This window comes from Musca autumnalis, unplaced genomic scaffold (assembly GCF_047663935.1).
Source record: "Musca autumnalis isolate F117 unplaced genomic scaffold, ASM4766393v1 scaffold_3, whole genome shotgun sequence".
In the NCBI taxonomy this organism is placed as follows: domain Eukaryota; kingdom Metazoa; phylum Arthropoda; class Insecta; order Diptera; family Muscidae; genus Musca; species Musca autumnalis.
In genome coordinates this window covers 1,344,288-1,362,059 of record NW_027411866.1, presented here as the reverse complement: position 1 = coordinate 1,362,059, position 17,772 = coordinate 1,344,288, and the positions used below count along the sequence as shown (strand labels likewise).

General features: G+C 36.3%; 1 protein-coding gene across 3 annotated transcripts; it reads left to right on the top strand.

The window, feature by feature from the left end:
- The first annotated feature begins 8,717 nt into the window (after positions 1–8,717).
- LOC141396693 (uncharacterized) lies at positions 8,718–17,536 on the top strand. Of its 3 annotated transcripts, XM_073972326.1 has the most exons (7): positions 8,718–8,802; positions 9,079–9,170; positions 9,287–9,868; positions 9,954–10,076; positions 10,173–11,416; positions 11,541–11,666; positions 14,722–17,536. In XM_073972326.1, the coding sequence occupies exons 1-7, from the start codon at positions 8,789–8,791 to the stop codon at positions 15,631–15,633; spliced, it is 3,093 nt and encodes a 1,030-aa protein (XP_073828427.1). In that variant the 5' UTR covers positions 8,718–8,788; the 3' UTR covers positions 15,634–17,536. The 3 variants fall into 3 exon arrangements, with proteins under 3 accessions (XP_073828427.1, XP_073828426.1, XP_073828428.1); XM_073972325.1 differs by having other exon boundaries at positions 8,751–8,802; positions 9,954–11,416; XM_073972327.1 differs by having other exon boundaries at positions 8,800–8,960; positions 9,954–11,416.
- Positions 17,537–17,772: the final 236 nt, after the last annotated feature.

Here is a 17,772-nt window from a genome sequence, read left to right as displayed (position 1 = left end):
GTCTGGGTTTTATTTGAAGACATATTTGGTCTGTTCCTTTACTTTTGAATATAGTAAAACCGGCAAAAGTAGTAAAAGTTGTAAACTGCTCCCATATGAATTGTATTGTGTCTGAAGTAAAGGAACGCTTTTCGAGTAAAAAGTGGTAAAACTTGAAGATTCTTGCACGTAAAGGAACAGAGCTATTATCTTGTTGCTGTTGTTGTAGCAGCATAAAAACTTACATAGAACCGTAGGTTTGATGCTGATGACATAGAACCGTAGGTTTGATGCTGGGTTGGCAGCCGCTGGCCGGAACACTATGGTTTCGGGTCAATCCGGTACGAAAGAACCCGCTGCCGTGGGATTAACAAATTGTCTTGTGTAAACGCCTAGGTAGAGTGCCATCAGACCATCAGTTTTTCGTATGTTATGTTCTACTGGCCGTGTGATTCATAAAAAAAAATTGATGAATCAAAATGAGATGAGAACTCATACATAGTCCCGGGCCACACTACAGTAATTTCACTGAAATGTTGATATGAAATTATGCGTCTCGGGATCGACGTCCATAGTAGAGTAAAATCATAAAATTGCTGTAGTGGGGAATTCGATTTAAGAACGCCTAATTTCATGAACTTTTTTAATAAAATTCACGGTAGTGTGGACCGGGACTAAATAATAACATTTTTTCTATCGGAATCATTGACAAAACTACTGAGAACAATAGGAACCAATTATTCTGTTCCACCATTCTGTTTACTAAAATTGCATAAAAAGCGAAAAAATTGGAAATTATAAATCGATTATTGTGGTACATCATTTTTAATCCTCACATTAAAAATGCTCATTTTTTGTTTTCCGGCAAAATTTTAGTACAACGGTACTGTAAACGGAATATTTTTGTATGCAATCTTTAATGCAACTCTTCAGCCTACATAATTTTTTTTTTAATTGTTAAGAAATCCCAACACGTTTTCAATTTATCAACGTTTACATTTTTTATTTCAGGTTGCATCATTTTCAGTGACAGTCACTGTACATATGAAATGTTAGGATACATCTTCCGTTTCACTCTACCAAGGCAAATTTATATAAGGTATTTGCATGAATTACAACAAATTTACAAAAACAACATTGTTGTTAGTGACCATATTACATTTCATGTATAATATTTTATATATCATTGACAAAATAAGAAAATAATACTCTATTTGTTGCGACACTTATTAAATTTTCTGCATTTCGGAATTCTGTCCATTGTTGAATATTTTGGAGCCAGGACATCTCTTGTCTTCCTCTGCTACGTTTTCCTTCTATACTGGCTTGTAGAATTGATTTTGAAAGCGGTATTTTGAGTTTCGTCATTTGACACGTGAGCTATCCATGGGATTTTAAGAATTCTCCGATATATCCATATTTCGAATGCTTCTAATCGCTTGACATCTACTGCTTTTAGAGTCCATACTTCCGTTGCGTATAACAGTACTGGCCATAGGCTTTTATGAACCTTTATCATCATGACTTGATCATTTATTGAGAACCCGAGATATTTGAAGCTCGACACTCTCTGGAGTGGAGTGTTGTGAATTATTATATTCATGTTTTCACAATAGTTTTTTCTGCTTATTATCATATATTTAGTTTTCTTGATGTTTAATCTTAATCCGTATATTTCACTACACGCAGTTAGTCTGGTGACAAGATTTTGTAAACCTGATAGGCTGTCTGCTATTAGTGTAGTATCCTCCTTTGGATATAGATATTTCTTCCGTCATATTAACATGTGCGGTTTGGTGCCAATACAGACTTTTAATACATCTAATCATGGTATAATAGCACGGTTACACTACAGCTTTTTGCCGGGTTAACCCACTTCATGAGGATTTACTGCTTAATCTGGTCAAATCTGACCAGATTTGCCATACAAAAATTAAATCCTCTCACGACTGGGTTTATTTTAAATCCGGCACAAATCCACCAAAAATACAGTGTTGTATTCGGTATTTGTGCAAAAAAACCAACTCAACTCAAAAAGTACCAAAAGTTGCAACTGTTTTTGCAGCAGAGTTAGTCGTGTTTTACACGTTTACGATTGGTCGCATGAGATTTTATGGAGTTAATAAATCTAAAGTTATTTGAAAATCATAAAATTATTTATTTTTTTACATTAACAAAAAGTACGCTTGATACCATGATACAAAAATGTATCCCTGTGTGTAAAATATATCAATATGAGCAAAGAGGGGACGATATCTCATACGAGAAATTGTAAAAGTGTAAAACACGACTTTATTAGTTATTTTGTATGTATGCGTAAACAAACATCAGCTGACAGTTTATATCCTCGAAAAGCTAAGTGTAACCAGCAAAGATTAACCCACTGGATCTATTAAACCCAGTGGGTTAACCTTCAATAGTGTAACCGGGGTATAAGTAAAGAGGTAGATTTAAATGAAAAAAATCTATAGAACCCTTGTTTTTCTTGAATTCCTAAAACTTCAAAATAAAAGCAACAAGTGGGTTTGTTTACAATGCATTTTTTGAGCATTTTATAAAAAACGCGAAAAATGAATGAAGAGTTAAGTTTTCTCCACATAATCGAGTTGTGAATATGATCAACTGATTGTTTCAATGCAAATCTCACCAATTTCTTCCATACAAATGGTCTAAAAACAATTTTAAAAATCATTGAATTCGATTGTTTTTAAAATTGTTTGGCATATTATTCAAACACCACACACACATACACAGTTTGTTTATATTGTTTTGAAGTTTTAGGCATACTCGAATGAAAAAATTTAAATTGACATAAAGCTTTGGCTAACCTTTCTTATTAAACCATGCATCTAATTTCTTTTCCCCCCTATTCCAATTGACGCCAAAATATCAATGAGCTTGTCATGTTGTACGGTATCAAATGCCTTCTCGTAGGAATCAAAGCACATAAAAACGTCTTTATGGACACTTCTACATGTTTGGACCAACACTTGCACGACTTCAGCCAATCCTAGGGGTATTTTCCGGTGTCATAAATATAGTTCAAAAGTTTCGTTGACAGATCAATATTGTTATCATTTTTAGTATTTCGGCAGGTAGTTCATCAGAAACCGTGGCTTTTCGTTTACTGAGGGATTTTATTGCTCTTCAACTTAGTTGTTTGTGATTGCCTAGCCTGTCATTTGCTGTGATATCCGGTAGTCATAATCAGATCTAGTAGGATCTTTGAATAAGTTTTGAATATATTCTTTTCAGATGTTTTTCTTCTCAGCGGTTTCAAAAACGGGGTCATTATTGTTATTGTAAAGGACTGATGAATTATTATTTCTGCATATGCCGGCTGCTTCTTTCATTTTCTTGTGTAACTAAAAGTCGTCGCGCAGTGTCATCAGTCGTTCAATTTCTTGGCATTCCATCAGTTGAAGTATCTCTTCAGTCATCCAGCTTTTACTTTTTGGTTTTGTGTAGTTTCCAAGTGTGTTACGTGCAATTGAATTGAGTGTGGTCTTCACACTGTTCCATATATTTTCCACGTCATTCCTGTCGATATTGATTAATTCTGTGTTGACTTGAGAAGAAACGTCAGACCTTATTGTAAGATTTCCAAGTTTTCCGATGTCAATTTTTCAATTTCATGCTTTATTTGATTGACGTGGTAGTTTTATGTGGATTTTTGGCATCAGAAGATTGTGATCAGATGGTACATCTGCTCTAAGGTATGTTGTGACCTTTCTTACAGATGAGCAGTGTCGCCTGTTTATAAGTATGAAATCTATTTGATTCCTTATCACATTGCCGACTCTATCTTGGGGGGATTTCCAAGTATATAAGCTTCTTGGTAATTTTCATTTTAAATTCCAGACAAAATTCGATGAGTCTGTCACCTCATTAATTTCTGTCTCCTAGGCCATATCTTCCTTTTACACCTGCAACTGTATCGCTTCCCATGGTTCAATTATTAGAAGGTTGGGCCGGTTCATGAAATTATAAAAAAACAACTCTGAAGCCGGTTTGCTTATAACTTCAAATGAATAATAACAAATGCAACAGGTTTTGTTTATTTGAAATATTGTCAAATATTTAAATTGAAATATTTTATATATGTATGTATGTCCACGTTATGGTTTAGCCCCCATATAAAGGTACCTTCAGATTTTAGTTCAGAAAACTTGACGGTGGAGGAAACTTTCGGCTCGGCCCAATGGACACTGAGTTCACCGGAGTCACCTTGGTAGCTACCTTTAACATCCGTTAAGGGTAGTGTGTTAGCATGTTTACACATAAGAACGATAAAAACTGGAGTTGGGCATTGGGCTAATAACCCTTCAAAACATCGTACTATGTAAAACAAAGAAACAGAAAACAACCCTCACATAAGTTACGACCTCACAAAAGTTTTAAAGATTATAAACAGCGAATCTGCACATTGAATGTTCGAACCCTTTATAGAAAGTGCAGTTTACGCTTTGGCAGATGCATTTGAAAAATACAAGACCGATATAACTGCCATACAGGAAATACGATGGATTGGGAAAGGTTCCACAACAAGACCTAACGGTGACGCAGCTTCACACCAGCGATTGAAAGACTTGCTACAATTCGTATAGAAGCAACATCAGTTTTATTTGTGCTCATTCATCCACAGAAGACAAGTACGAACAGTTAACAAATTTATTTTGTGAGCGCTTAGAAGAAACACATGGTTGTTGTGCTGCCCATGACATTACATTTATTCTAGGCGATTCTAATGGCGAAATTGGATAGGAGAATAACTTTGGCCCAACAGTCCGAAAATTCAGTCTCCCCAGTGAAACTTCTGATAAAGGAATCAGGTTGATATACCAGATTTAAGCATCTCGATATTCATCGTTTCGAGGAGCTAACATGGACACGGATCACCATATTGTTGCAGCAAAAGTACGTGCTACGTATCCGAGTAAACGTTGCAAATTAAGTTCGAACAGACACAACACGGAAGTTGGACATCAATAAGCTGCAATCACAACACATATCCACAGCATATTCCACTAATCTGGTCCAATTGTTTAATAAAAGCGCCCGTCGGCAATGTTGAAGTAATTTGTGTTTTCACAATTTTACATCTCTATATATTTTTTTGTATGCATTCAATTGGATTTTATTTTTTAAATTTATTTTGTCGTTTGTCAACTTTGTCAAAACGGGTCTGACACAATAGGAGGACCACAGAAAAAAATTGTAATCAGATGTTTGCTGTGTTCTACCTTGTAATGATTGTACCATGTCGCTTCCTACCTTTGCATTGAAATCGCCTTGGATTATGGTTATTTCGTTGGGTTTTGTCATTTTAATTAGTTCTTCGACTTCAGTGTAAAAGGTTTCAATCTCGTCATTACTTTTGTCTGCTGTAGATACATAGACTTGAATTATATTAACGTTGACTGGATTTGCTGATATTTTTATTATCATAGTTCTGTTAGATTTTGGAATGAATCCGATGACACTTTTGGCTATATGTTCTTTCACTATAATGCCAACTCCATTCCGATGATTTCTATCCGAGCTACCTGCCTTTTACGTTCCAAAAATATGTAGCCGAAGGCCGGCTAATTAGAGAAAAATTAATAATATAAAATAAAGTTTTGTTTGCGTTCCCTAGATTTCCACTTGTCCATAGGAGAAAGTCTTAAGTCCCCGGTCGAAGGACGGCTATTTAGAAAAATTGTAATTTGAAAGAAAATTTTGTGCCCGTTCCCGAGACTTGCACCTGTCCATAGACAAAATTCGATGAGTCTGTCACCTCATTCATTTCTGTCTCCTAGGCCATATCTTCCTTTTACACCTGCAACTGTATCGCTTCCTACCTTTGCATTGAAATCGCCTTGGATTATGGTTATTTCGTTGGGTTTTGTTATTTTTATTAGTTCTTCGACTTCAGTGTAAAAGGTTTCAATCTCGTCATTACTTTTGTCTGCTGTAGATACATAGAATTGAATTATATTAACGTTGACTGGATTTGCTGATATTTTTATTATCATAGTTCTGTCAGATTTTGGAATGAATCCGATGACACTTTTGGCTATATGTTCTTTCACTATAATGCCAACTCCATTCCGATGATTTCTATCCGAGCTACCTGCCTTTTACGTTCCAAAAATATGTAGCCGAAGGCCGGCTAATTAGAGAAAAATTAATAATATAAAATAAAGTTTTGTTTGCGTTCCCTAGATTTCCACTTGTCCATAGGAGAAAGTCTTAAGTCCCCGGTCGAAGGACGGCTATTTAGAAAAATTGTAATTTGAAAGAAAATTTTGTGCCCGTTCCCGAGACTTGCACCTGTCCATAGGAGAAAGTCTTAAATCCCCGGCCGTATGCTGGCTAATTAGAGAAATTTATAATTTAAAATAAATTTTTGTTCCCGTTCCCTAGATTTGCCCCTACCAAAGGCCGGCTATTGAAAAAGAAAATCATAATTTAAAAGAAAATTTAGAACTTTAAAGGCCTACATATATCTCGAGAAGTATGGATTTCCCAGAAATGATATACAGTGACACAGAAATGTGTACGTACACCCTACAAAAATGCAGTTTTGGCTAAATCGTTGGGCTTTTATAGCAAGAACTGCACTGTTTGGCTTCTTGGTGACAAAATAACCATAATTACACAAATTTATTTTAATCTAATACGTATAATACAATTAAAGAAATTCAATTTTCACAACACAGAAAAGTATACATACACCCCAAGGAAATACGAGTATTATCGTAAAATTTATGGAAATAGTAGCAAAATTTATACATTTTTTAGTTTTGGCGAATATCTCTGGGTATCTGAGATATATTTTAGAGAAAAGAAAATAATTTTTGGAGGTTAAATGCCGTTATTTAGGGTCAAATTTCTTATATACCTCGTTAAAGCTGACCCTTGCTTAATTTTGTTCGTTTTTAGGTATTGTACTTTATAAAAAGCACAAAATTCGTATCAGATGGCAAATCTTGAGACCCTAGAAAGCTTTGAAGTTGTTTTTGTGCATAATGTACCTTCCTGAACATTGATAAATGCACGTTTTCCCTCAGATTTCTCAGGAAGTGAATAGATTCCGCGGAATTCTTGGTGCAAATTACTCTACTATGGAGGTCGATCTACAGACGCATAATTTCATGCATTTTTTTAATGAAATCACTCTAGTGTGGACCGGGACTATCGTAGTAAAAAATAGTAGCTTCTTGCAGGTTTGGAACAGGCATTATATGTCAAAGGAAAAGTTGAATAATAGGGTCGTTCCAAACATTTTCTCAGGAAAAATATGTAAATACATTTTGAAAATCCTCTAAAATAGAACAAATTTGAACCAAAATGTAAATATAAAGCATTTAGAACTGTCGTATGTCATTTTTATACACGTTTAGGATGAAAAGAAGAACTTTATGGTAGCAAATTTCGAAGTGTCAAATTTCATGAAAAAAGTATTGAATTACGACAAAAATCGGTAACATTAAAATGCAAAGTTATGACTACTTTTTATTGGCACCTTAAGCGCTCGGCACATACGGTGCGTTGTGCGTCGCGCTACAACAACCACATGAAAAATGTGTAAGTGATGCCAAGTTTTTTGAAAAACAACAACATGGCTGGCGCATTAAAGTTAAACATAATTTAACTGTTTTGGGACAACGCATGTCCCAACGTGTCACTAAACGGACCGTATGTGCCGAGGGCTTTACTTTCTGAATAATATCGTTAATTAATGAATATATATGGTATGTTCCAGTACTGCAAGAATCTACTATTTTTTTCGATAACATAAGGAAACAATGTTATGGTAGTAAAAATTAGTAGCTTCTTGCAGGTTCTGGAACAGAGCAATAAGCATTTTAATTTTATCGATTTTTGTCGGTAACTCAAAAAAATGATGAGCTTCACGTTACAACAACCATATGAAAACTTCAAGAACAAACTCGTATGTGCAGAGGCCTTTATGGGTCAAATGCATACAGTCCGTTGAGCTTCGCGTTACAACAACCACATGAAAACTTCAAGAACAAACTTCGCATCCATTACACTTTTTCATTTGGTTGTTATTGACGCGACGCACAACGGACTATTAAGCGCTCGGCACATACGATGCGTTGAGCGTCGCGGTACAACAACCCCATGAAAAAATTGTAAGTGATGCCAAGTTTTTTGAAAGCCCTTGGCACATACGGTCCGTTTAGTGACACGTTAGGACACGAGTTGTCCCAAAAAAGTTAAATTAATTAAATCACTTACACTTTTTTCATGTGGTTGTTGTAACGCAACGCAGAACGCACCGTATGTGCCAAGCGCTTAAAGCGCTAAGTGAAGCCAAGTTTTTTGAAAAACAACAACATGGCTGACGCATTAAAGTTAAACATAATTTAACTGTTTTGGGACAACGCGTGTCGCAACGTGTCACTAAACGGACCGTATGTGCCGAGGGCTTTAAGGCCTGCGTACATAAGCTGCTTTGCCTGATTGCCTTGCTTTGCTGCTTCAATAAAAAAATAAAAGAACAAAGAAGGCCGACCCAATTTCCAACAGATGGCAACCCAGTTCGAAATTTCGTCTTTATTCTATTATTTTTATTACGTCAGAAATGAAGCAGGTAAGCAAGGCAATCAGGCAAAGCAGCTTATGTACGCAGGCCTTTAGAGAATCACACTACTGATTGCCACTTCTATAAATGTGCCTCGATTGGCAGCACTGGTTGACAAGACAACGTTGACAACGTTTGTTGACAGCGTTCTTCGTAGTTGGTCACACTGATTGGTATTCAAGATTGGCAACGTTTGTTGACAGCATTATCAAAATGTCTGACTTAAAGTAAGTTGTGTAAAAATTTTCATTTTTTAATTATTTATTTTGTGTGGGCAAAAAAAGCGAAAAATTACTATAATATTATAAAGGAAATGTTCCCGCGATGCTAAATATTAATAAACACAATAACAAAATACGCAAGTCGAAAAGGCTTTTTGAAAATTGTGAAAAAATACTATGCGTACAAAATTTTCTACTTTCTGCGTGTCAAAAAAAAAAAAAAAAAACAAGGATAAAAATTGTGATTTAATTCATTTTCTGTTTTTCCGTTTTAAATTTCAGTGATGACCTATTAAATTATGATATAGGTGATGTTATAGATGATCAAGTGTTAATAGGAGCCGACGAAGATGAACTCCTGCTTTCAGATGAAGGTAAGTAGCAGCCAGTGTGCAGTGTGCGTTTGTGTGTGTAGACGTTCTACCGCCCACCACCCTACTCACCTACTTTTCCATGTAGCAACAACGCATTATCAAGCACTTTTTTCTAGATCTCGAAAAAGACGTTTCAAAGGAGGAAAAACAAAAAATAAAATCTGAAGCTGAAGAATGGGTTAAATCTCAAATAAAAGATAAAATCAAGAAAACATCTGAAGATGTAGATTTAAAAACGACTGCTGGGACTGATGTAAAGGAACTTCCCAAAATAGCCAATGTGCAATCGGCTGTTGTTAACAAAAAAACAGAAGGCAGCCATCACGAAGAAGATGTATCAACCGGAAGCACAAAGAGTGAAAATGAGGGAAATGATGCCGACATTTGCAATGAAGATGTGCCGTCTACCACTATACCCAATGATGCTGCGTTATCAACAGAGGTGTCATCCAGCTCAAATAAGGAGTTGGATATTGAACAGTCATCGACTGTGTCAAATTCCACCACCAGTGGCTTAGTAAATGAATCATGTGCTTCATCGGCTATACCTAGCTCCCAAGAAAGTGCTAGTGTTACAATGAGTCATGGCGATATATCTGATCCTAGGGAAGACTTCGAAGATGAGCGTGAAGAACGCACCAATATTAAGACCACAAATGAAAGAGAAACATTTGAACAGAACAATGAGCAATCGCCAGGTACGAACCAATAATTATATAAATACGACATAACAATAAATCAATTGATATTTATACGTCATTAATTATTAATATTTTATTGTAGAGAAATCCATGAATCGATTTGTTCTTCACCAGAAGCGTAATGGCGCCCCGCTTATCCGAGGCCATCCCCTACGAGGTCCCTCTCCCCTATTCCCCCGCCCCCCACTTCGATTTCCCCATCATGGTAATATATCCTTGTTGTCTCCAGCACATTTTTCACCTCTGGGCAACATTTCCACAGTCACATTAACACACACTACCACAAATCCTCTTATTCCAGGTCAACCATTTTTACCTCACCAACAAAACAACCCTAACCCGTTTGGGCCACAACCCTCTCCCAATTCAATGCACAATCCTGGTCATGGTCCGATACCTCCCAATCTTGATCCCAATAATCCCCATCAGCGACCTCGTCATCCATTTGGGTTTCGGCCAGGGCCAATGGGAGGTTTTCGTCATCCGAATCCGGGCGGCATATACCCACAAGGACCAAATGAATATAATGCTAATCATGGTCCTGCATCTTTCAGTCATCCATATGGCGTACCAAGAAATATGTTTAGACCTGAGGGACCACTTGGCAATCCTCCGCCAAATATGAGGCCCACAATGCGCATGCAAAGACCACCCTTACAAGCACTACCGCCACATGCTATGGCAGGGCAAGTAAATTTTATGAATTCTGCTCCATTGCAAATACGACCACAAACTGGACCGGGGCCCCAGCCACAACAAGTGACTAGCCAGCCTGCAGTACCAAGTAATCAACAGCCTGTGACACCAATTCCTACACAACCAGCACCAGCATCAGCGATAGCTCCACGCAAAGTTCTCATAAATCCTAATTTCAAAGGCGGAGTAGAAGCAGCTACTAGTAAATTCATACAAGAAACCCAGTATATGGGCATAAATGCAGGAGGACAGGCACCGCGCATACAAAGTGATGAGGAGTTGTTGCGACAGCAGGAGGAATTTATTACTAAAAACCGTGAACATATAGAAAAACGTCGGCATGCCAGAGAAGTGTCTCCGGTACGACGCTCGCGTACCCGTTCTCCACGAAGTCGCTCAAGGACAAGATCACGTAGCCTATCTCGTGAACGAAGTTATACTCCACCAAAACGTCAAACAAACGGAGGCCCTAACAATAATCGTAATGACCGTTTTGATCGTGAGCGAGATCGTGAACGAGAGCGAGAACGAGATCGGGACAGAGATCGCGATCGTCTAGGAAATAATGATGGCAATATGAGATTGGGTCGCGCTGGAAGTCGTGACAGGGATGATCGTGATAGGGACCGCAATCGTCCAGCACCTGCGTATAATAATCGCCCTACTGGCGGCAATGCTGGAGGCAATCGTTTCAGACGTGGTAATAGTCGAGATCGCGATTACCAAGGAAGTGGAGGAGGAAGTAACTATGGCAAGCGTCGTCGTAGTAAATCTCCTTCGCCTGGTAACAGAGGAGGACATTTTGGAAATAACAGAGGCCGATATAATAATGAGCGTGATAAACCGGAGGTAAGTTATTGTCATTAAAAATACTATATTTTGCTGAATTTGTACTCTAATGTTCATGACCATCTAATTCGATTTGAATATTTTTAAAAAATGACAATAATTCCATATTCTCCCCATGTCATAGGTTGATGAAGATGAGGAAACCCGTGCCTATCGTTTGCAAATTGAAAAACAGAAGGCGCTGCGAGAACAAATAATGCGAGACAAAGAAATGAAACGTCGACGTGCAGCTGAAGAAAAACAATACGAGGTAAGTCCTTCACAATTTTTTATTTCTAAAGTATATTTTGATGGAGAGCTAATTTCGACTGAACGGTTCCTAATAGGTGTTTTAACGTAGTTATTAGTGGGTATATGTGGAAATTTTATCAAATGAGGAAACATAAATTATTGGCTTAACTTGTTATATGTCGAACCTATGATTCGATTTCAAATATTTAAAATATTTAGGGTTGTAGTATACTTAAGGATTCATATAAGAGAGTAGAGAATTATTTGGAAAATTCTTAATAAATAAAGGAGTTGTCACATAACAAGTGAGCAAAGGCTTTAGTCGGGGCGGGGTCGACTAATAACCTACACCATTGCCCTGTGCTTACGCTTTTCTCGGGTATCATTTATATTTGGGAGATACTAAAGTTATCAGCCACTCTGCATTTTATACCAAATGACTTAGGGCTAACTGAAACAAAAATAATTTCAGCACCATCGAAATCAATATATTTTCATAAATTTACATATATGTACATCGATTACTTCAAATCTGGATACCACATTCATTGTAATAGGCTTTGACCTATGCCTATTGCAATAACTCTGATATTTCACCATCATCACCAACGCATTGGTATTGGTATTGATTTAAAGCTCGGACGGTCTGCTTTTATTATCAGTTTCTCTTCTTGGAATATGTCCACCAGAAGCGGAGATATCCTTCATGGAATTAAATTAAATTTCCACAAATAAAGGTATACCTGATCGCCGTTTTCTATATCTCTAGTATTTTACCACTTTTGGTAACGAAACTATGATCAATTTAAAGCTTATAATCTCTTTAATATTGGTCACATTTTTTAAATGCAATCAACCAAAGTTGGGAATTCAAACCAAAAAAAGAAAGAAGAAAAAATAAAAAGGAAAAAATTGATGTATTACTGTCTGTTGCGATATCTCCGTTGTTTGACTACAGACATCATGCATACACCCTTCCATCATTTATTGTAAAGGTGATCTTTGCTTCTTCCATTGGCATTTTGAATGCTCCTACTAAAAGCGGAGATATTCACATAAGAATAAAACTTCAACTTGTTTTCCACATATGTCTTTTCCAATTTCGACCCCTGAATATTATCAGTCAATTAAAAGGCGTGATGGAACCCCCCATCAACAACCAAAATTTCGTGACGATCAGATCAAAATTGCGACTTGTAGCGTGATTACAAGGATTAGATGGACAGACAGGCGAGGCGGACGGACACACATCTCAACAAAACTGTCGATGTCGATCTAAAATAGACGCACAAAGTACGATGGACGATTGATAGTTGTTGTTTTTACAACAAACTATCAAAATTGTTTGTAGATCCTCTACAATGCGGAATTGGGAAATATAAACGAGCTTTTTTTTTTTCAAACCATGAAACATATAAGAAAGGGACCGACCATGTTATACCCACCACCATGACTTGGTGCTAGTTTTCTTTTCCACGATTATGACATTTTGATAGATGATAAAATACCAGATAATAATCTGTATCTTGTACATTACTTGCAATTTATAATGAACTACGGACCGACGATCAATTAAGATCGGCAGTCTTAAAGGATATTTCGAGGTATTAAATTACTTCTGACCCAAACCAAAAATGTCTCTATCATGATAGCTACATTTTGTAGTGGGGAAGGAAGTTTTAGTTTGGTTGGTTTGGTTGCCTTAGCTGGCAACCGCTCCACTCGGAGACCTTGTGGTCCATTGTCATCATCCTGAATATTGCGTGTGGTGGTTGATTGTTATTTTTGTAATGGTGATGATGGGTGTGTATAGGTGAAAAAGTGATGGAGAAATGTTGGTTTGAAGATTCACGGTTATTGCATTGTAGTTACTGTTGTGGCAGTTGATGACTGGGCGTATGGTTGGTGACTGTGGATAAAGGGTGTGTAGTTGGTGGGATTGGGATGATGGCTGCAGTTGTGGTGGTGGTTGGATATGGGCTATTGCTTAGAGTGTAAGTTGTGGTTTGATGTGGGTAGGAACGAGTTTGTGATGCTGGGGTGATTGTCATGAAAAAGATCCGGTTATCCGCCTGTGTGGAGAAGCAGACAGAGTTTGATTAGACATATTTGCCAAACCATGTAAGATTTTTGGCAAATTGGTATATGTAGATGGGATCTATGTCAGAGAAGAAAGAGTATTTATCTCCTCGTGTATAGCTAGGGGCAACTACATAGTGGATGTTCGACCGTCTCTGTTTCTTCTGGATCTTCACATAGTCTACAGTAGTCGACGCTACTGTTGTTCCATCTTGAAGTTAGGGATCTGACCATGATATGACCAGTGGTTTGTACACCCAACTTATTTACCACCACGAAGTTTTCGAATGTAGTAGCACTGGTGGCCTAATAGATGACTCTATTGGTAAGTCAGTCGACTGTGCTAGTTTATCCGCCAATTCGTTCCCCATTATATCACTGTGTCGAAGTGGCCCTAAGAAACCAAAGGTATTTTCGTCTTCCATGGACACCCAACAAAACCGAATTTATGCGTCAGAACTCCTGCCACGATTTGTATCACAGTGTAATTGCGAGCTGGAGTTTGAATACAATTTTTAATGGACTGACGGGCGGATGCACATCGTTAAATTTTGTTATCTGGTATAGAGGGAGGGGGAATATTTCGTGGTAATCTAGGATAAAATCAAAACAAGAAACTAAGACAACTGATGAGAATTTGTGGCAAAATCGGAGAATATAGCCTTTTCTGCACTTTCCGACAGCAAATTTAAATTTTGAAAAATTTCATTTTCTGCGGGGAAGTCGTCGATGCTTCTTGAGAATAGGAACTACACACTTTCGTAAAAACATACGACTATCTGAAGTGTTTTAATTTAAGGAGTTCATTTCGGAACTGTGTATTTAAATTAATAAATTAAAACGATCAGAGTGAAGCCGTTAAACGGATGTCTTTCTAGTAGTAGCTAGTGTAAACATGCAAAAGAGATTAATTTAGGGAACCGTTCATTCCAATTAGACAAAAGCTGGCATTAGCATACCAAATTCATGCAAAACATTATCAAAAAATTTCTTAGGAAAAACGTGGCGGCAACGTATCTCAGCCACAGAAGGATGATCAATCACAACAACAAACACAGGGGCTACAACAGCAGGCGCCACAAAAATTTAAGGAGGTAGTGCCGGAACGCAAAATAATTTCTCTTAAAAAGCGGCCACAAACACAGCTTGAGAATTTCGATGAGCATGCGAACACACCAAGAAAAGCTATACCTACAGCTAAAATTTTACCAGAGGCCAAGAAAACCCTCACAGATCATTTAAACAATAGTGTATCGACCGGTTCGGGCAGAGATATTGCGAATAGTCATGCAAACAATACAGCAGTCATAAAACCTGTTCTCATAAAAGACACATCATCATCGTCGTCGCCAGCAACAGTTGCCGCTATTAGGCCGCAGCCACAAAATCACCATCAACCTCCAAGGCGTTTATCCTCACGCTGCGAAGACGAAGTACAATTGGATTACGATGAGGATGATCTCTTACTAGACGAAGATGATTTATTGGCCTCAGAGCCGGAAACATCGCCATCCAGAGATACAATGACCAAAAAGAGAGGAGTCTCACATACACCATCGCCTGAACCGGCAGTCAAGTCATTGCCTAGGAGGCATTTGCAAATGCGCGGCGGCAGTGGTAGTAGTAACAGTGGTGGTGGTGGAACATCCAAGCAAAGCTTGAGTTCCTCCAACCGCAGAATAGTTTTGAAAGCTTCAACTAATACCACGTCGTCGTCGTCATCATCATCTACAGGTAACAGAGGCGGTACCAATATACCGGGAAATGGTAGTAACCCACGCAGAGTCATACTTGATCGTTTGGATGTACGCAACCACGGTAGCAGTAGGCAACAGTCACCGGCGCATGGTGGTTCCAGTGCAGAGACGAAACGCAAGCCACAAAGAATTATTTTAAAACATGACTAAATATTACTCTTTAAATATCTCGACACCTACTCTAGTTCAACAAATTAATTCTTTATTTCTTTGCTTTTAGGAGCAAATAATATTTTCTGCTTATTTCGCTTTTTTCCTCTACTCTTTCCATATTCAAATGAAACCATATATACATATATTGCTTTTAATGTCGATATAAAATAATCAAATTCTATTCTATACTTGAATTTGTAGAAAATACTAAAAGCAAAGTTCAATTGAAGAAAGAAATGATTCTAATACAAAAACCCTAGAACCCTGCGCAAATACTTCTATACACAGGAATAAATCTCACTATAACCCGTTATTTAAGCAGACACTGTATTCACAAACTATATATATATATATATTTTATATAATTTTTATGTCTTGTAATGAATGAAAGCTAACATGAAAGGTGTATGTACGTTTATATTTGAATGAAATTCTCTGCGGCATACAAAGTTAAAGAGCATAGCATTTAGAATTATAGGTCAATAGGATATGATACATACAAGAAAAGATTTTGAGTTTTATTTTTTTAATAATGTTAATGCAGTTGTTTAAACTCATTGTCGTTTAGCTAAATTCAGATAAACACTCCCGTGACGCAGCAATATTTTTAATCAATCCTGGGCCCACAAATGTTCTTTGCCTTCCACAATCAAACTTCATTCATCATATATACATATACATATGAACATTGGAGATATATACTCTCACAATTGTAATCCACATCTATTTTTTACATAAGGATATATGTAACGTTTTTTTAATGAATTTACTTTTTAGATTTTTTGTTTTCTTTTTTAAATTTTTACATGAGAATGTGTTTTTGTTTTGATTTTTAACCTTATTTTAAACGACCGTATCTTAAGTGTTTTTTCAGCAAATTTGACTAACGCCTTTTCTATAGTCTTGACCACACAGAATTCTTGACTATATAAAAAAAAGCTCTTTTTCCTTTATTTTAAAGGCTTTGTAATAAACAAGTTTACTTGACATTTGAACATTTTCTATTTAATTAAGTATAAAATAATCAATTATTGTATTATTGCCATTTACAAACAAACACAATGACCTTTGCCCTTAGAGTATGTATGTCTTGCTATTGAAGTAGCAATGCACTATGTTTTTACTGTCTTGTCTGCAAATCAGTTTTACAAAAATTATTTCTTTGAATAAAGACAAGCATACGATCCTATTTTATTTGCTATATACATTTTTAATTTGTTTTGATTTATTATTACAATTTTAGTTTAATAATTGTAAGTTCTGAGACTTATTTTAAGCCATAATTTTAGATATACCTACATTTAGATATAAGTTGTAGCCGATAAGTTCAATTAACCAAACGTTTTATTAGTAGATCTAAGGATTCGTTCAACACAACCATTTTCGTTAGTTCGTAAGAAAAAAGCAAACGTGATTGCTTAAAAGCAAACATGCATATATTAAAAACAATTTCAATAAAAATCTTTTACCTACACTATTTTTGCTCTCCAACCAATTCTATATATTGTAAAAAAATTACATTTAAAATGAGTAAAAAAAATTTCTTTAATTGTAATAAAAAAATAAATAAAAAAAGAAAACATCATAACGTAAGCAAATTCAGATTGTAAAATATTGTCCAACCATAATGGTAGATCTATCTATCACTAGCTTTGTCCCTTAGATGAATAATTTGTTAATCAAATTTGTATTTAGTTATATTGAGAAAATCGAATATTTAATAATTTAACAAGTTTGTCTTTTTGATGTGCTTTGGCATTTGTACATTAACCCGATACAAAAAATGTTTTTGATTAAACAAACTATTAAACAGAAAAGACATGCATTTGTTCAATTCATTTCTAAGAACAATAATGTACTTACACCTTTGACAATTAAAAGCAAGCAAAAACATATAAAATATTCAATTTCAGAACATGTATTCTCAGATGTATTACTAATCTTGTAAGGGAAATATTATGGTACGACAGTCTAATAGGCATAAAGTAAATATTTTATATTGACTTTTACTACTAAATGATAGTAATAATATCTATACGAAATCCCGTTTCTTTGTTGACACTAGCATGCCAATAACTCGGATAGGATGCTTGTAGACACGCCAAGAGACTTATGCCTAAAATCATTTAAGTAATT